The 19,377-nt window shown below is 49.4% G+C and overlaps 1 protein-coding gene across 2 annotated transcripts; it reads right to left on the reverse strand.

Annotated features, from left to right (window-relative positions):
* Nucleotides 1–1,450: 1,450 nt before the first annotated feature.
* SYT11 (synaptotagmin 11) lies at nt 1,451–18,158 on the reverse strand. 2 transcript variants are annotated; one of them, XM_030965380.1, is made up of 4 exons: nt 18,008–18,158; nt 11,931–12,748; nt 9,202–9,322; nt 1,451–5,630 (listed from the first exon to the last, which is right to left on the reverse strand). In XM_030965380.1, the coding sequence occupies exons 1-4, from the start codon at nt 18,039–18,041 to the stop codon at nt 5,320–5,322; spliced, it is 1,284 nt and encodes a 427-aa protein (XP_030821240.1). In that variant the 5' UTR covers nt 18,042–18,158; the 3' UTR covers nt 1,451–5,319. The 2 variants fall into 2 exon arrangements, with proteins under 2 accessions (XP_030821240.1, XP_030821239.1); XM_030965379.1 differs by having other exon boundaries at nt 9,199–9,322.
* Nucleotides 18,159–19,377: the final 1,219 nt, after the last annotated feature.

Below are 19,377 nucleotides of genomic sequence, written 5' to 3' on the forward strand. Positions count from 1 at the left end.
ATTTTCCACCATCCCAGGTTGATCCAAACCCCATCCAGCCTGGCCTTGGGCATTGCCAGGGATGCAGGAGCAGCCACAGCTTCCCTGGGAAATCTGTTTCCATGTGTTTAATCCCAAACATCCATAGTTAGCTCAGGAGTTTCAGCTCCTCAGCCCCCCCAGTTTGGGTGCAAGGGGATTTTTAGTGGGGGCAATGCTCTCATAGAACCATGGAGTGGTTTGGGTTGAAATAGACCCAAAAACCCATCCAGTGCCATAGGCAGGGATATTTTCCACCATCCCAGGCTGCTCCAAGCCCTGTCCAACACTTCCAGGGGTGCAGGGGCACCCCCAGCTGGGGGCACTGGGAGGCTCTGGTTTGGGTTGGGAAGGACTTAAAATCCCATTCTGATCATCCCCATGTCCCGTTCCACACCTTCGACTACCCCAGGTAGAGATTTGGGCTGGGAGGGATTTAAAATCCCATTCTGCTCATCCCCATCCCATTCCACACCTTTCTCTACACAAAACAGAGATTTGGGCTCTGGTTTGGGCTGGGAGGAACTTGAAATCTCATTGCACTCCTGCCCATCCCATTCCACACCTTCCTCTACCCCAGGTACAGGTTTGGGCTCTGGTTTGGGCTGGGAGGAACCTCAAAATCCCATTCCACACCTTTCTGTGCCCCAGGTAGAGATTTGGGCTGGGAGGGATTTCCAAATCCCATTCTATTCATCCCCATGTCCCATTCCACACCTTCCTCTACCCCAAGAGGCTCCAGCCTGGCCTTGGGCACCTCCAGGGATGCAGGGGCAGCCACAGCTGCTCTGGGAAATCTGTTTTCAGTGTTTAATCCCAAATGTCCAAAGATTGGGGAGCTCAGGAGTTTCAGCTCCTCAAACCCCAGTTTGGGTGCAAGGGGATTTTTGGGCAACGTGCTCATAGAACCATGGAGTGGTTTGGGTTGAAAATAGACCCAAAACCCCATCCAGTCCCACGAGCAAGGACATTTTCCACCCTCCCAGGTTGTTCCAAGCCTGACCTTGGACATTTCCAGGGATGCAGGGGCCTGCCCACCCTGCCAGGGAGCAATTCCTGCCCAAAATCCAACTTGAACCCCCTCTCTGTCAGTTTGAAGCTGTTCCCCCTCGTCCTGTCTCTCCATAACAAATAAACAAACAAACAAACAAATAAATAAATAATTTTTATAAATCATCTCTGTCCATCCTCTTGCCTGGCTCCTTCGGGTGAGGTCACCCTGAATCCTCCTCTCTTCCAGACCTGCTTTAATTTAATAATTTAATTCGATATGAACTTCTTTTTTTCCACTGGCGTTTATTCTCTGTGTGTGTGTTCTTTTCCTGTGAATTAAATGCACTTTTCCAGCAGAAATGCATATTTATAGAAGCAAACCCTGGGAGTGTTCAGTGTTGGTTGTTGCCCACGGTCACACAAGGCAAAGGCAGCAAAATTAAAGTGATTTAATTTTTATTTGCACGCTCAATGTGCCTTAACAAATTCAACATACAAGGTAGCATTACAGAATGTAGGTTAGCTTATAGCATTATGCAGTTTCACACAGGTTGAGTTAGGTTTTTTTGCCTTTTATTCTTTTTTTTTTTATTATTATTATTATTATTTATTTTTTTCCACACAAAGTTGTAACTGTCCAAGTTCATTTTACAATAGAAGACACAAGGTAAAGAATAACCACACCTGGGAGATTTTACAGTGAGTCTGCTGTCACTTACTGTCTATTTTATGTTTTAAAAATATATATATCTGCACATTTTCAGTTTCCTATTATTCCAGAAGAGTGTTGGAGCTACTCCTACCTGCCCGACAGCCTAAGTCTATTTACCCTGAGCATGTTTCCTTGACAAGAAATTCATTTTTTTCCTTTCAACTAAAGGAATCTTAAGATCATCTAGGCTTAGTCATGCTTTTCACACCAAAGGGAGAAGGGAATTTTGTTGCTGCTTTTAGTCCTGGTCGCATCTTTGGAGTGGTGTTGGAAAGCATGTTCTGAGGAAAAGTGGTGAAAAGTTGCTTGAATCGCAGCAACACAATTGCTTAGTGCAAAAAAATCAGGATTGAAAGAGATTTACAGCAATTTCCAAAGGGGGGGGGACTCGTTCTCTGAGCCACAGAGCTCGAGCTAGAAAAGAGTTTAAGACACTGATAAAATCCACTGCAGCCTCAGGCAGAAATCCTGCTCGTGGGGATGGCGAAGGGGGAAAATCCACGTTTGTGTTTGCTGGGAAATGGAGCCACAGCCTGGGGGGAGACTCACAACATGAGAAAAATTCAGCTTTCCAAACCGAATGCCTTCGGGAGAGATGCCAGAGCGGCGGCAGCTGACAAAAGTGCTGCTGCTCCCTGGGGAGCCACGAGAGCCTGGCTCAGTTATTCCCATTTCAGGGCAGAGAAGGTGAAAAAAATCATTTTCCCAACAGGGATCTAAAATTCAGCAGCTGAGTCCTGTAAGTAGTTAAATGATCTTAATTTTTTTTTTTTTAAATTTCATCTGTAATTTGCATTTCTATTTGCATCCCAGAGGGCTCAGAGCAGTCTGGCTGCCTGGGAGCAACCAAAGATTTGAAAATGTTTGAATTTCCTTTCCTGAAAACCTGGGGCTGTCGAGAGGAGCCTCTTTGTAAACCCAATTCTGCTTCTCCAGAGCCCAGGAACAATTTTAATGCTAATTATTTGTATAATTTTAATTCTAATTCTTTATAATTCACCAATTACCATGAATGATTTGCTGCCAGATATCACCTTGATCTGTGCCCTGGCTGGGCTGTGAGCAGAATTCCCAAATCCAGGATGCTCTGCTTGCATCCACAGGCGGCTCCAGGGCTGTGTGAGCACAGCCAAACTTCATCAGCTCCTGTTCCAAATTCCTGCAGGGTTAAAACAGCCTCAAGTCCCTCTGGTCAGGGAATTCCTCCCCTTGCAGGTGATTCCCAGAGTCTGAAATCAGGATTGCAGGATTCTCCCAAACTCCAAGGTCTGGCCCGTTTTGAGTGCCAGGCTTTGCCCTGTTTTGGGAGCTGCAGGATCATTTCTGACACAAACTGACCCCAGCATGGATGAAAAGAAGATTTGTCACCTTGTCATGGACAAGCTCTGCCTCCAGGACCTTTGCTGAGCTCAGCTTTGTGCTGCCATTAAACAGAAAGGATCAGAATTTGCTGTGAAATGTTTAAAAGTTTCCTTACCAATCAACGACACATCGGTGTTTGGGTTTTCTTGGAGAAAAGAGAGGATTAAATAAAAGAAACGGAGCAGGATTCAATGCACAGAGAGGATTAAATCAAATCAAACCGAGCAGGATTTCCCCAATTCCTGCATCCTGTGTCACCCCCACGTGGCAAAAGCAACGGGATCACTTTGGTGGGGTTTGGATTTTCCAGTCCAACCTGGGGTGTGGTGACCCCACAGCTCCCCCAGGAACATCACAAGGACAAAGATTTCAGTGCCTGACACGGAATGATTTCTTCTCTGGAGGCCAGTGCCATTTTCCCTGTATTTTCCTTTTGTGCCAGTGCAGAATTCTAACCCAGCTCTACATGGAAACGTGGTTGGGACTCCCAAACCAGCACAGAACAGAACTGCAAGAACCAATGGGCAGGCAAAACTAACAAGAAACTCGAGGAATTCAACAGCAGAATTGAGAAACTTTGGGAGAAGCCTCATGAAGACAGGCCAGTCTTGGTGAATACCAGCAAAGACAGCTCGGCACAAACACAACTTCCATAGTGACAGATAATTAATTGTATTAAAACCTGCAACTTGATATTGGCAGTTATACTAATTTCAGTTTGTAGTAGGCATGCAATAGCGTGATTACACTGGTATATATATTTTCGTGGTACCTTTTGTTTTTATTTCTTTTCTTTCTCCTCATTTATTCCCCGTTTTTTTTAGGATTTTAGTGCCCTGCAAGAACCACATCAACTAAAGAGAACTTTGTTTTTTGTTGTTATTTCTTTCTTATCATTTATTCCCCATCTTATTTTATTTTTTTTTGTAGAATTTTAGTGCCTTGCAAAACCACATCAACTAAAGAGAACTTTTTCTTTGAATTATTTCTTTCTTATCATTTATTCCCCATTTTTTTTCGGATTTTAGTGCCTTGCAAAAAACACATCAACTAAAGAAATTTTTTTTTTTTTTATTATTTCTTTCTTCTAATTTGGTCCCCATTTTTTTTGGATTTTAGTGCCCTGCAAAAACCACATCAACTAAAGAGAACCTTTTATAATTATTATTTTTTTTCTTATCATTTATTCCCAATCTTATTTTATTTTTGTAGAATTGATTCCTCAATTTTTTAGGATTTTAGTGCCCTGCAAAAACCACATCAACTAAAGAGAACCTTTTTTTTAAAAATTATTTTTCTTATCATTTATTTCCCATCTTATTTTATTTTTTGTAGAATTTATTCCCCATTTTTTTAGGATTTTAGTGCTTTGCAAAAACCGCATCAACGTAAAAGAATTTATTTTTTTAATTATTTCTTTCTCATAATTTATTCCCCAATTTTACGATTTTAGTGCCTTGCAAAAACCACGTTAACTAAAGAGAACCTATTTTTTTAAATTATTTCTTCTCATTTATTCCCCATTTTTTTACTATTTTAGTGCCCTGCAAAAACCGCATTAACTAAAGAGAACTTTTATTTTTAAATTATTTCTTCTCCTTTATTCCCTTTTTTTTTTAGTTTTTTAGTGCTTTACAAAACCGCATCACCTAAAGAGAACTTATTTTTTTAATAATTAATTTCTTATAATTTATTCCCCTTTTTTTTTTAGTTTTTTAGTGCTTTGCAAAACAGCATCACCTAAAGAGAATTTTTTAAATAATTAATTTCTTATAATTTATTCCCTTTTTTTTAGTTTTTTAGTGCTTTGCAAAACCGCATCACCTAAAGAGAATTTATTTTTTTAATAATTAATTTCTTATAATTTATTCCCCCTTTTTTTAGTGCTTTGCAAAACCGCATCACCTAAAGAGAACTTATTTTTTAAATAATTTCTTCTAATTTATTCCTTTTTTTTTTTTGTAGAATTTATTCCCCTTTGTTTTTTGTAGAATTTATTCCCCGTTTTTTTTTAGCATTTTTAGTACCTTGCAAAACCCACTTTAACTAAAGAGAAACTTTATTTTTTTTTCATCGTTCCTTCTCATTTACACCCCGCTTCTTAACCATTTCAGTACCCTGCAAAAACCCACATCAACTAAAGACAACCAACCAGCTGCTGCTTCTCAACTCGACTTTAGTCCTAGCGCTAAACCAAGCTTGGAGCGCGTCCTAGGCGGGGCCTAAGCCCGGGTTTAGTACTCGCTCAGGCTGTGCCACTTGGCCACGGCCTTGCCGGGGCTGTCGCACACCTGGTGCCAGTGCTCGGAGCCCGCGGCGCTGGCGCTGTGCGCGCCCAGGATCAGCCGCCCCACCACCTCGTTCTTGGTGGTGCGCTCGAAATCGATCACCAGGAACTCGATGCTGACGTCGGGCAGCAGATCCGCCGGGATGTCGTAGCTGAAGGACTCGTTGAACACGGGGTTCAAAGTGCATTTCTTCACGTGGGTTTTCTTCTTGGCGATGCGCTTGCGGCCGTAGTAAACGTTCACCTTGACGTAGGGGTCTGCAGAGGGGGGGGAGAGGGCAGCCAGTGACACGGCCCAGGGAGCTCCAGCACGGCCTGGGGGGCACTGGGAGGCTCTGGTTTGGGTTGGGAAGGACTTAAAATCCCATTCTATTCATCCCTGTCCCATTCCATACCTTCCTCTAACCCAGACAGAGGTTTGGGTTGGGAGGGACTTAAAATCCCATTCTACTCATCCTCATGTCCCGTTCCACACCTTCGTCTACCCCAGACAGAGGTTTGGGATCTGGTTTGGGCTGGGAGGGAACCACCCTTATTCATCCTGTCATAGAGATTTCAGCTGGGAGGGACTTAAAAATCCCATTCTATTCATCCCCATCCCATTCCATACCTTTCTCTACCCCAGACAGAGGTTTGGGCTCTGGTTTGGGCTGGGAGGGATTTAAAATCCCATTCTATTCATCCACACCTTCGTCTACCCCAGGTAGAGGTTTGGGCTGGGAGGAACTTAAAAATCCCATTCCCCATCCCATTCCACACCTTTCTGTACCCCAGGCAGAGGTTTGGGCTCTGGATTTGGGCTGGGGAGGGACTTAAAATCCCATTCTATTCATCCCTCATGTCCCATTCCACACCTTCCTCTACCCCAGGTACAGGTTTGGGCTCTGGTTTGGGCTGGGAGGAATCTCAAAATCCCATTCCACACCTTTCTGTGCCCCAGGTAGAGATTTGGGCTGGGAGGGATTTCCAAATCCCATTCTATTCATCCCCATGTCCCATTCCACACCTTCCTCTACCCCAAGAGGCTCCAACCTGGCCTTGGGCACCTCCAGGGATGCAGGGGCAGCCACAGCTGCTCTGGGAAATCTGTTTTCAGTGTTTAATCCCAAATGTCCAAAGATTGGGGAGCTCAGGAGTTTCAGCTCCTCAAACCCCAGTTTGGGTGCAAGGGGAGTTTTGGGCAACGTTCTCACAGAACCATGGAGTGGTTTGGGTTGAAATAGACCCAAAAACTCATCCAGTGCCATAGGCAGGGATATTTTCCACCATCCCAGGCTGCTCCAAACTCTCCAACCTGGCCCTGGGTTCTTCCAGGGATGCAGGAGCAGCCACAGCTTCCCTGGGAAATCTGTTTCCATGTGTTTAATCCCAAGCATCCATAGTTAGCTCAGGAGTTTCAGCTCCTCATCCCCCCCAATTTGGGTGCAAGGGGATTTTTAGTGGGGGCAATGCTCTCATAGAACCATGGAATGGTTTGGGTTGAAATAGACCCAAAAACCCATCCAGTGCCATAGGCAGGGATATTTTCCACCATCCCAGGCTGCTCCAAGCCCTGTCCAACACTTCCAGGGATCCAGGGGCACCCACAGCTGCTCTGGGCACCTGTGCCAGGGCTGCCCACCCTGCCAGGGAGCAATTCCTGCCCAAAATCCCACCCAGCCCTGTCCTGGCACTCACAATCCATCCCGCTCCCTGCAGCACTGGAAATCCACCCTGAGGTCACCCCAAATCCCTCTGCTCCCCACCCTGAGCACCCCAGCCTTGCTCAGGAGCCCCACAAAGGCTCGAGGCACTTCCCGTCCATTTGCAATCATTTGCTGCCAGCACAAGGTACCGGGAAAGAAAAAATTTCAAACAAAGCCTCCCTTTTCCCCCCAGCTGCTCTTTATGCAGCCTCTGCATTACAATCAAGAAACCAGGCACTGAGGGAATTTTGTTTTTTCATTCCACACAAGTTTTGAAGGCCCTTGCTTAGCTGGCATTGCCTCTTTTTCACCTTTTTTTTTTTCTTTTCACCCAGCTGCTGGATTTTCAGCAGCTGAGCCCCTCAGGCTCTTGAGAAGTGCCCTGAATGTCTCACCAAAGCTGCCTTGGGTGATTGAGGGGTTTAGGAGCTCAGATTCCACTGATTTTTGGTGGATCTTCAGCAGTTGAGCCCATCAGGCTCTTCAAGAGTGCCCTGAAGGTCTGAGGGGTTTAGGAGCTCAGATTCCACTGACTTTTTGGTGGATCTTCAGCAGTTGAGCCCATCAGGCTCTTCAAGAGTGCCCTGAAGGTCTGAGGGGTTTAGGAGCTCAGATTCCACTGATTTTTTGTGGATTTTCAGCAGCTGAGCCCCTCAGGCTCTTCAAGAGTGCCCTGAAGGTCTGAGGGGTTTAGGAGCTCCAATTCCACTGATTTTTTGTGGATTTTCAGCAGCTGAGCCCCTCAGGCTCTTGAGAAGTGCCCTGAATGTCTCACCAAAGCTGCCTTGGGTGATTGAGGGGTTTAGGAGCTCAGATTCCACTGATTTTTGGTGGATCTTCAGCAGTTGAGCCCATCAGGCTCTTCAAGAGTGCCCTGAAGGTCTGAGGGGTTTAGGAGCTCAGATTCCACTGATTTTTTGTGGATTTTCAGCAGCTGAGCCCCTCAGGCTCTTCAGGAGTGTCCTGAAGGTCCCACCAAGGCTGCCTTGGGTGATTGAGGGATTTAGGAACTTCAATTCCACTGATTTTGGGGGATCTGTCACTAAAGGGTTCTGAGGGGTTTAGGAGCTCAGATTCCACTGATTTTTTGGTGGATTTTCAGCACCTGAGCCCCTCAGGCTCTTCAGAAATGTCCTAAAGTCTCACCAAGGCTGCCTTGGGGTATTGAGGGGTTTAGGAGCTCAAATTTCACTGATTTTTGGTGGATCTTTAGTACCTGAGCTCCTCAGGCTCTTCAAGAGTGCCCTGAAGGTCTGAGGGGTTTAGGAGCTCCAATTCCACTGATTTTGGGGGATCTGTCACTAAAGGGCTCTGAGGGGTTTAGGAGCTCAGATTCCACTGATTTTTGGTGGATTTTCAGCACCTGAGCCCCTCAGGCTCTTCAGGAGTGTCCTGAAGGTCCCACCAAGGCTGCCTTGGGGTATTGAGGGGTTTAGGAGCTCAAATTTCACTGATTTTTGGTGGATCTTTAGTAGCTGAGCCCTCAGGCTCTTCAAGAGTGCCCTGAAGGTCTGAGGGGTTTAGGAGCTCAGATTCCACTGATTTTGGGGGATCTGTCACTAAAGGGTTCTGAGGGGTTTAGGAGCTCAGATTCCACTGATTTTTTGGTGGATTTTCAGCACCTGAGCCCCTCAGGCTCTTCAGAAATGTCCTAAAGTCTCACCAAGGCTGCCTTGGGGTATTGAGGGGTTTAGGAGCTCAAATTTCACTGATTTTTGGTGGATCTTTAGTACCTGAGCTCCTCAGGCTCTTCAAGAGTGCCCTGAAGGTCTGAGGGGTTTAGGAACTCCAATTCCACTGATTTTGGGGGATCTGTCACTAAAGGGCTCTGAGGGGTTTAGGAGCTCAGATTCCACTGATTTTTTGTGGATCTTTAGTACCTGAGCCCCTCAGGCTCTTGAGGAGCATCCTGAAGGTCCCACCAAGGCTGCCTTGGGGGGTTTAGGAACTCCATCACAAATGAGTGATGGAGCACTCAGAGCAATCCAAAACCCTCAAGAAGAATTTGAATTAAAAAAAAAAAAAACATATATACAGGCAAAATCTTCAGCTAAAACAAAGGGGAAAAAAAACAACCCTGCGGGTGAACGTGGGGATTTCTGTTTTTTCCCAACCCACTCAAAGGTGGAGAAAATAGCTTCTACCTGAGAGGCCAGTGATGTCCATCTTTGGCAAATGCCTGGCCTTCAGCACCACCACGGTCATCCTCTGTGCCACGGGCTGGTAGGACAGGGACACCTGCAGCTCCCCTCTGCTGATGCACTTCTGCCAGAAAAACACACACAGCTCCTCAGCACGGGCTGTTCTCCACTCTGGGAGGCCCCCAGAATTTCCTTTCCATGCGTTAAATGTATCAAAAGTAGGAAAAGGAGCCCCAGGGGTCTCAGCTGTAAGGTGGATAAATCAGGAAAAATATGGGTTTGTGGGGAAAACGGAATTTGTGGCTGGGGGTCTGCATTATTCCTGCTTGATAAACCACGGAGGCACCTGGATCAAAATCTCTGGGGTCAAACGTGGGCATATCTCACCAAAAATATGAAATTGTGGTAAAAACAGAATTTATGGCTGAGGATCTGCATCATTCCTGATCTGAGGCTCCCACATCAAAATCTCTGGGGTCAAACACAGCCATATCACACCAAAAACATGAATTTTGGGAAAAAATGAATTTATGGCTGAGGATCTGCATTATTCCTGTTTGTTAAACCACTGAGGGTCCCAGATCAAAATCTCTGGGGTCAAACACAGCCATATCTCACCAAAAATATGAATTTTGGGAAAAAACAGAATTTGTGGCTGAGGTTCTGCATGATTCCTGCTTGTGAAACCATGGAGGGTCCTGGATCAAAATCTCTGGGGTCAAACACAGCCATATCTCACCAAAAATATGAATTTGGGGAAAAAATGAATTTATGGCTGGGGATCTGCATCATTCCTGCTTGTAGAACCACTGAGGGTCCCAGATCAAAATCTCTGGGGTCAAACACAGCCATATCACACCAAAAGTATGAATTTGGGGAAAAAAAGGAATTTGTGGCTGGGGGTCTGCATTATTCCTGCTTGTAGAACCACTGAGGCTCCTGGATCAAAATCTCTGGGGTCAAACGTGGGCATATCTCACCAAAAATATGAAATTGTGGTAAAAACAGAATTTATGGCTGAGGATCTGCATCATTCCTGATCTGAGGCTCCCACATCAAAAACTCTGGGGTCAAACACAGCCATATCACACCAAAAACATGAATTTTGGGAAAAAATGAATTTATGGCTGAGGATCTGCATTATTCCTGTTTGTTAAACCACTGAGGGTCCTGGATCAAAATCTCTGGGGTCAAACACAGGCATATCACACCAAAAATATGAATTTGGGGAAAAAATGGAATTTGTGGCTGAAGATCTGCATTATTCCTGCTTGTAGAACCACTGAGGGTCCCAGATCAAAATCTCTGGGGTCAAACACAGCCATATCTCACCAAAAATATGAATTTTGGGAAAAAACAGAATTTGTGGCTGAGGTTCTGCATGATTCCTGCTTGTGAAACCATGGAGGGTCCTGGATCAAAATCTCTGGGGTCAAACACAGCCATATCTCACCAAAAATATGAATTTGGGGAAAAAATGAATTTATGGCTGGGGATCTGCATGATTCCTGCTTGTAGAACCACTGAGGGTCCCAGATCAAAATCTCTGGGGTCAAACACAGCCATATCACACCAAAAGTATGAATTTGGGGAAAAAAAGGAATTTGTGGCTGGGGATCTACATCATTCCTGATCTGAGGCTCCCAGATCAAAAGCTCTGAAGTCAAACACAGCCATATCACACCAAAAATATGAATTTGTGAAAACCACAGAATTTATGGCTGAGGATCTGCGTTATTCCTGCTTGATAAACCACTGAGGCACCTGGATCAAAATCTCTGGGGTCAAACACAGGCATATCACACCAAAAATATGAATTTGGGAAAAAATGAATTTATGGCTGAGGATCTGCATTATTCCTGCTTGTAAAACCATGGAGGGTCCCAGATCAAAATCTCTGGGGTCAAACACAGCCATATCACACCAAAAGTATGAATTTGGGGAAAAAAAGGAATTTGTGGCTGAGGATCTGCATCATTCCTGATCTGAGGCACCTGGATCAAAAGCTCTGAAGTCAAACACAGCCATATCACACCAAAAATATGAATTTGTGGAAAACCCAGAGTTTATGGCTGAGGATCTGCATTATTCCTGCTTGATAAACCACTGAGGCACCTGGATCAAAATCTCTGGGGTCAAACACAGGCATATCACACCAAAAATATGAATTTTGGGAAAAAACAGAATTTGTGGCTGAGAATCTGCATTATTCCTGATCTGAGGCTCCCAGATCAAAATCTCTGGGGTCAAACACAGGCCAAGGAGTCACCCCACGTGGAAGAGATTCTTTTGAGGATCTCCCCATCACCTGGACCTTCCCAGTGCTCAGATCCACCTCTGCAAGGTGGATATATCACCAAAAATATGAATTTGGGGAAAAAAAGGAATTTATGGCTGAGGATCTGCATCGTTCCTGATCTGAGGCTCCCAGATCAAAAGCTCTGGGGTCAAACACAGCCATATCACACCAAAAACATGAATTTGTGGAAAAACCAGAATTTATGGCTGGGCATCTGCGTTATTCCTGCTTGTAAAACCATGGAGGTTCCTGGATCAAAATCTCAGGCATCAAACACAGCCATATCTCACCAAAAATATGAATTTGTGGAAAAAAAGGAATTTATGGCTGAGGATCTGCATCGTTCCTGATCTGAGGCTCCCAGATCAAAATCTCTGGGGTCAAACACAGGCCCAGGAGTCACCCCCCGTGGAAGCAGGGCGAACACACTCACTTGTATGTTCCTTTTGAGGATCTCCCTGGTGAGCTGCACCTTGCCCGTGCTGGGATCCACCCCTGCCAGGGGCACCATCACCTCCCCAATCACATCATCCCGGGAGAAGCGGTCGAAGCTGAGCACCAGGAAGTGCAGCACCAGGTCCTGCAGCTGGCTGTAGGGGATCCCATAAAAGGTGAAGGTCTCGTCGAAAACGGGCTCCAGGGTCTTGCGGAGCACGCGGGTCTTGACGCGGTGCCTCTTGTCGGGCAGAATTGTCATCTTGATGTAGGGGTCGGAGCTCTGGGTGTGCTCGTCCATCACAGGCAGCCCGTGGGCCTCCTGGATGGTGACCACCAGGGCCTTTTTGGGGAAGTTGTAGTCCACTGAGAAAGTCAGGTCTCCCAGCATGACGTCGTCGCCCGGAGAAGAGGGAGAGGAGGTTTTGCTCCCTCCCGGAGTGAGGCTTTGATCTGGGCTGAGTTCATCTCCATAATCCACTTTGATGGGGAGCTGCTCCACCTGGGGGGGTCCATCTGGAGCCTTGCTGGGGCCCGCCAAGCCAGCCTCAGCAGCATCCACCAGGAGGTTGCCCCTGCTGCCCCCCTCCTTGGCCGTGCCGCTCTTGTCTCTCCGGATCCGGTTGATTTTCTTCTTGTTGCTCAAGGTCTCCGGGTAGATGCTGATGCCTTTCAGCATGTGGATGAATTTGTAAGGGGGGGTTTTGTGCTTCTTTTCTGCTTGCTGGTGACAGCATGTCCACACAAAGACTGTGACTGAGACGGAAACCACGAGCACGGTGGCTCCAATGAGTCCTGCCACCACGGGGGACACATCTGCGGGAAGACAAGGCAGTGAGGAGCAGCACACCTGGCTGCAGATTTACACACTCCTGTCGTGCTTTTAATTCTAAGATCTGCCCACCACAGCTTCCCCAGACATCATTTTTTATCTCTAAATTTATTTCTCACACTCCCAAGGCATGCCTGACCCATGTTCCATGAGTTAAGGAAAGATCTCTGTCCTTCCACCACAGGGGACACATCTGCGGGAAGACAAGGCAGTGAGGAGCAGCACACCTGGCTGCAGATCCACACACTCCTGTCACTCTTAATTCTGGCATTTGAGTATCACAGCTTCCCCAAAATTTATTTCTCACACCGAGCTAAAGGCATGCCTACAGGGACACATCTGTGAGAGACAGCAGTGAGAGCTACACGCTGAAAAAAAAAAAAAGGATCTCTGTCCTGCCACCAACACAAGGGACACATCTTACACCCTAAGGCATGCGACCTCTCCATGAGCTAGAAGGACTCTGTCCTGCCACCACACACCTGGCTGCAGATTTACACACTCCTGTTGTGCTTCTAATTCTAAGATCTGCCTACCACAGCTTCCCCAAACAACATTTTCTATCTCTAAATTTATTTCTCACACTCCCAAGGCATCCCTGACCCGTTTCCCATGAGCTAAGAAAGGATCTCTGTCCTGCCACCACACACCTGGCTGCAGATCCACACATTCCTGTTGTGCTTCTAATTCTAAGATCTGCCTGTCACAGCTTCCCCAAACATCATTTTTATCTCTAAATTTATTTCTCACACTCCTAAGGCATGCCTGACCTCTTTTCCATGAGCTAAAGATCTCTGTCCTGCCACCACAAGGGACACATCTGTGAGAGGACAAGGCAGTGAGGAGCAGCACACCTGGCTGCAGATCCACACATTCCTGTCGTGCTTTTAATTCTGGGATTTGCATATCACAGATTCCCCAAACATCATTTTTATCTCTAAATTTATTTCTCACACTCCTAAGGCACGCCTGACCCATGTTCCATGAGCTAAGAAAGGATCTCTGTCCTGCCACCACGACACCTGGCTGCAAGGCAGTGATAGCACACACCTGTGCTGCTTCTAATCCAAAGATCTCCTACCACAGCTTACCCCAGGATCATCATTATTACATCCCAAAATTTATTTCTCACACTCTCAAGGCATGCCTGACCCGTTTTCCATGAGCTAAAGATCTCTGTCCTGCCATCACGGGACACACTGTAGAGGACAAGGCGCTGAAGATCGCACACATGGCTGTTCCTCTCATGCTTTTAATTCTGGGATCTGCCTACCACAGCTTCCCCAGACATCATTTTTTATCTCTAAATTTATTTCTCACACGCCCAAGGCACGCCTGACCCATGTTCCATGAGTTAAGGAAAGATCTCTGTCCTGCCACCACAGCAGACATCTGTGGCCAGTGAGGAGCAGCACACCTGGCTGCAGATCCACACATTCCTCTCGTGCTTTTAATTCTAAGATCTGCCCACCACAGCTTCCCCAGACACCATTTTTTATCTCTAAATTTATTTCTCACACTCCCAAGGCATGCCTGACCTGTTCCCTGAGCTAAGGATCTCAAACTGTTGATTGCCTTATCTTGCCAAACCCAGCTCCTGCATCACCAGCATCTCCATAGGAACGCTGCCTCTTGATGTGCAGGGAACATTTCCTTTTATTTTTTTAATGCCCTGCTCAGGAACGTTACACAATTCTATTTTCACAACAGGGAGGGAGTAATAAATATGGCCACAATGCTGGATTTGAGATATCCTTCATTAACAATTTTTAAAATATCCTTTTGCCCTGAATTGGTTGTTCTGCTCTGCCCTTTGTGGCTGAAGCCAGGGGTAAATCTGAAATCCCCCATGGAAATCCAGTGTCCAAACCAACAGACAGAAAATCCTGGGCTTGGATTTAGGGATTATCTGATATTTTCTAGATTTTATTCCAACTGTGTTAATCAGTAACGGCAAGGCAGAATAATAAAAAAAAATTAAATATTTTTAAAAAACCCCCAAAAACGTTCATTTTTATTTGCTTATTTGCCCATGGAGAAGTTTTAAAAAGGCACAGAATGAACCCAGAGGTGCTGAGCTGCCCAGGGCACTGCACTGACATAAATTCTGAGAGAATTGAAAGCCTGGGCTGGGTGGAGAGCACATGGAGGAGAAGGAGATGCAAAAAGAGCTGGGGTTGCTCAGTCTGAAAAGGGCAGGAAAAGGAGATGATTTTTGGCTGTCCTCAGTTTCCTGGTGGGAGGTTTTAGGAAGGTTTAAGTTTCATGTAGCTTATTTTTGTATTCCTGGTTTTAAAGCCATTTTCTTTTATTTTTTTGGCAGCCACCAAACAAACAAACAAACAAACAGGCAAACAAACCCCACCAGGCACACCAGAAAGCACCAAATAAATCTTTTCTCTCACCGAATTATTCTAAATCTAAACATTATTTCAATTCTGAATATTATTCCATCCATCCTTTAGTCCTGTCTCCATAATCTCTGAAAACTGCACTGGTCTAAAGCTGCCAAAACCAAATTTTAGTGAAGTTTTGCAGCTTTCAGAGCCCAATGTCCACTTGAAATGGCAGCACAGCCTCCCTCCACCACAGGAGAACTTTGGTTTTTTATCCAAAAAAACCAAAGTTTGTTTTTTATCCAAAGTGGTTTTTTTTAACTTTGTTTTTGTGGGAGCTGTCTTTGTTCCAACGTGACCTTATAATTTGACCAAAACAAAATCAAAAATCACCAAAAATCACCTTTTAAACGTGATCTCTGCTAAGGATACTCAAATGGTTAAATGGTGGCAGCACGTGGATCCCAGGAAACACAAGGTAAGAGGGAAGTGGGGCTGGTTTTTCATGAGATAAATGGTGCTGGATGGAAGAATATCCCTAAATAATTCGGGATTTAGAGGAAATGCAGCACCCAGTCATGGCCAGGGCCTGGAGGGTGAGAGGGGAAGGTCAGAGGGGGCTGCAGGACAGGAGTGAGAGAGGTTGGAGGAACACCCACACTCCTCACCCCGGGGCTGCACCAAAAACACCCCAAACCCAGCGGTTCTCTGCCCTAAAAACACCCCAAATTCTCAGCCCCAAAACATCCCAAACCCCAGCAGTTCTCTGCCCCAAAAACATCCCAAATTCTCAGCCCCAAAACATCCCAAACCCCAGCGGTTCTCTGCCCCAAAAACATCCCAAATTCTCAGCCCCAAAACATCCCAAACCCCAGCGGTTCTCTGCCCCAAAAACACCCCAAATTCTCAGCCCCAAAACATCCCAAACCCCAGTGGTTCTGGGCTCACCCCCAAAACCATCCCAAACCCCAGCAGTTCTCTGTCCCCAAAACCATCCCAAACCCCAGTGCTTCTCAGCACCAAATCCATCCCAAACCCCAGCAGTTCTCTGCCCCAAAAACATCCCAGATTCTCGGCCCCAAAACACCCCAAACCCCAGTGGTTCTGGGCCCTAAAGCATCCCAAACCCCAGTGGTTCTCAGCCCCAAAAACACCCCAAACCCCAGCGGTTCTCAGCACCAAAAACACCCCAAACCCAGCGGTTCTGGACCCCAAAATATCCCAAACCTCAGCGGTTCTCAGCCTCAAAAAAACAGCGGTCCCACTCCACACCAATTCTGGCCCCAAAACCATCCCAAATCCCAGCAGTTCTGGCCCCAAAAACATCCCTAACCCCATCAGTTCTCTGCACCAAAACACCCCAAATTCTTGGCCCCAAAACCATCCCAAATCCCAGCAGTTCTCTGCACCAAAAACATCCCAAATTCTCAGCCCCAAAACCATCCCAAACCCTGTGGTTCTGGGCACCCAAAACCATCCCAAGCTCCAGCGGTTCTCAGCCCCAAAAAACATCCCAAACCCCAGAGGTTCTCGACCCCAAAACCATCCCAAACCCAGCGGTTCTGCATCCCAAACCCAACGGTTCTCAGCCCTGAAACCATCCCAAACCCAGCGGTTCTGGGTCCCAAAAACCATCCCAAACCCCAGCAGTTCTCAGCACCAAAACCACCCCAAATTCTCGGCCCCAAAACCACCCCAAACCCAGTGGTTCTGGGCCCTAAAGCATCCCAAACCCCAGTAGTTCTCAGCCCCAAAAACATCCCAAATTCTCAGCCCTAAAAACATCCCAAACCCCAGCGGTTCTCTGCCCTAAAAACATCCCAAATTCTCAGCCCCAAAACATCCCAAACCCAGCGGTTCTCAGCTCCAAAAACACCCTAAATTCTCGGCCGCAAAACATCGCAAATCCCAGCGGTTCTGGCCCCAAAAACATCCCAAACCCCAGCAGTTCTGAGCTCCAAAAACACCCCAAATTCTCAGCCCTGAAACCATCCCAAACCCAGCGGTTCTGAGCCCCCAAAACATCCCAAACCCAGCGGTTCTGGGTCCCAAAACCATCCCAAACCCCAGCGGTTCTCAGCCTCAAAAACATCCCAAACCCCAGCGGTTCTCAACACCAAAACTGCCCCAAATTCTCGGCCCCAAAACCATCCCAAACCCCAGCGGTTCTGCATCCCAAACCCCAGGATTCTCAGCCCTGAAACCATCCCAAACCCCAGCGGTTCTCAACACCAAAACCGCCCCAAATTCTCGGCCCCAAAACCACCCCAAACCCAGCGGTTCTCGGCCCGGCGCCGCCGGGCAGGGCCCGCACGGAGCTCAGCGGGCTTTGGAGCTTCTCCACCGCCCCCGCGGCGCTCTCGGTACCGGCTCCCGGCTCCGCCCGGGCCGGTTCCCCCTCCCCGCCGCCGAGCATCCCCCGGTGCCCCGGGCAGGCCCCGCCTTGTGGCGCCGGTGCCGGTGCCGCAGCCGCCCCGGGGAGCGCGAACAAAGGCCGGGGCGCGGCGCGGCCCGGCACAGACATCACGTCATCGGCCCGGGCTGCACCTGCCCCCGGCCCCCGCTCCGCCAGCGACCGCCGGTACCGGCCCCGCGCCCGCGGCCCGGCGCTGGCACCGCCCCAGCAGCGGAGACCGCGCGGGGGAGCGGCGTCGCCCGGCCCGCGGGGGCGGAGGGGCCGCGGGATGCGGAGGGGACCGGGGGATGCTGAGGGACCGGGGGATGCTGAGGGACCGCGGGGATGCGGAGGGGCCGCGGGATGCGGAGGGACCGGGGATGCGGAGGCCCCGGAGCGGCGCTCCCGTCCCCGCGCGGCCACAGCGGGGCCCGGCCCCGGGGGGCGCCGCTCGGGGCTCCGCCGGGACGGACGGGCCGCAGGCGGGGCCGCCGCGGCCCGGCCGCACTCACCGAAGCCGGGGTGGACACTGGTGATCTCGGCCATGGCCCCGCCGAGGCCGGGGCCGCGGGGGTGCGGGCCCGGTGCGGAGGATGCTGGCGGCCGGGATGCAGGAGCTGCCGACTGGTCCCGCTGCGGCGCTCGCCCCGCCCGGCCCCGCCCCGCCCGCCGCGGCCCCGCCCGGCGGTGACTCGGCAACTGTCGGGGCTCCGGGCACGGAGGCGCGGGGCGTGTGCCCGCGGTGCCTGCGCCGCGCTCCCACCGGGAGCCGACGGCACCGGCAACACCGGGCGGGCCCGCTGTGCCCCACGGGGACACCCCCGGCGGCAGAGGCGGGCGGGCAGCGGGGTGTGTGAGTGGCTCTGTGTGTGTGAGGGGTGGCACCGGGCCCCGGCGGCGGCGGCGCCCACCGAAGATGGCGGTGACCGCGCTCGGTGCCCCCCCTTCACTCCCTCACCGGCCCCGCCTCACCGGGGCCCCGCCGGGGACCGGCCCCGGTCGCGCATGCGCGGGGCGAGTCCCGGTCGCTTCCGCTTCCTGCACGGCGAGCGGGACCGGGCGGCCCGAGCGGGGCCCGCAGCAGCCCCGGAGCGGGACCGGGCGGCCCGAGCGGGGCCCGCAGCAGCCCCGGAGCGGCCCCGCCATGGCCATGGCGCTCAAGATGCTGCCCTGCAAGAAGCGCAGAGCGGCGGCAGCGGCGGGGCCGCCGAGCCCCAGGGAGCGCGGGGAGGACGCGGAGCTGCCCGGAGGCTCCGGTGCCGCTGAGGGAGGCGGCTCCGCCAGGCCCGCGGGGAGGGGGCCCGGGGAGGCCTCGCCGAAGAGCGGGAGGAAGCCTCCGGTGAGGGCGGCCCCGAGCCCCGGGCAGGAGCTCCCCGCGGGGCCCGGCAGCCCGGCGGCGGCGGCGGAAGGTACCGGCAGGGGCGGCGGCTTTGCGCCCTGGGATTTTGTGTTTATTTTGTTTCGGGTTTATTTTTTCCTAAGGAAGTGTTACAGATTAAAATGAAAATGAGGTTTTTTCCCCGCTGTTTGATCATCCCTGGAAGTGTCCAAGGCTGGGCTGGATGGTGGAAGGTGTCCCTGCCATGGCAAGGGCGGCATGGGATGGGATTTATGTTTCCTCGCCACACGAACCATTCTGTGATTATTTGGGAAAGAGTCCGTGGGTGTTTCTGAGTCCCCACGAGTCCGGAGATGAATGAGGGGATTGGGACATCTCTGACGAGGGAAGGCTGAGGGAGCTGGGGCTGCTCAGCCTGGAGAGGAGCCCCAGCTGAGAGGGGCCTCAGCCCTGGGTGTCCCTGAGTGTCCCCAGGTGTCCCTGTTTGTGTCGCTGTTTGTGTCCTTGGGTGTCCCTGTCTCTCTCTGATTCCTGGCCTCTCCT

This window comes from Camarhynchus parvulus, chromosome 25 (genome assembly GCF_901933205.1).
Source record: "Camarhynchus parvulus chromosome 25, STF_HiC, whole genome shotgun sequence".
NCBI classification, from domain to species: Eukaryota; Metazoa; Chordata; class Aves; order Passeriformes; family Thraupidae; genus Camarhynchus; species Camarhynchus parvulus.

What these genes read in the sequence shown, in the direction of transcription:
- SYT11 (XM_030965379.1), bottom strand. Translation starts at nt 18,041, where the DNA reads ATGGCCGAGATCACCAGTGTCCACCCCGGCTTCG. An exon ending in CAGTGTCCACCCCGGCTTCG is followed by an intron (nt 12,749 to 18,007) that starts GTGAGTGCGGCC and finishes GTCTTCCCGCAG; the next exon opens with ATGTGTCCCCCGTGGTGGCA. An exon ending in CATCACTGGCCTCTCAGGTA is followed by an intron (nt 5,631 to 9,198) that starts GAAGCTATTTTC and finishes CCCCCTCTGCAG; the next exon opens with ACCCCTACGTCAAGGTGAAC.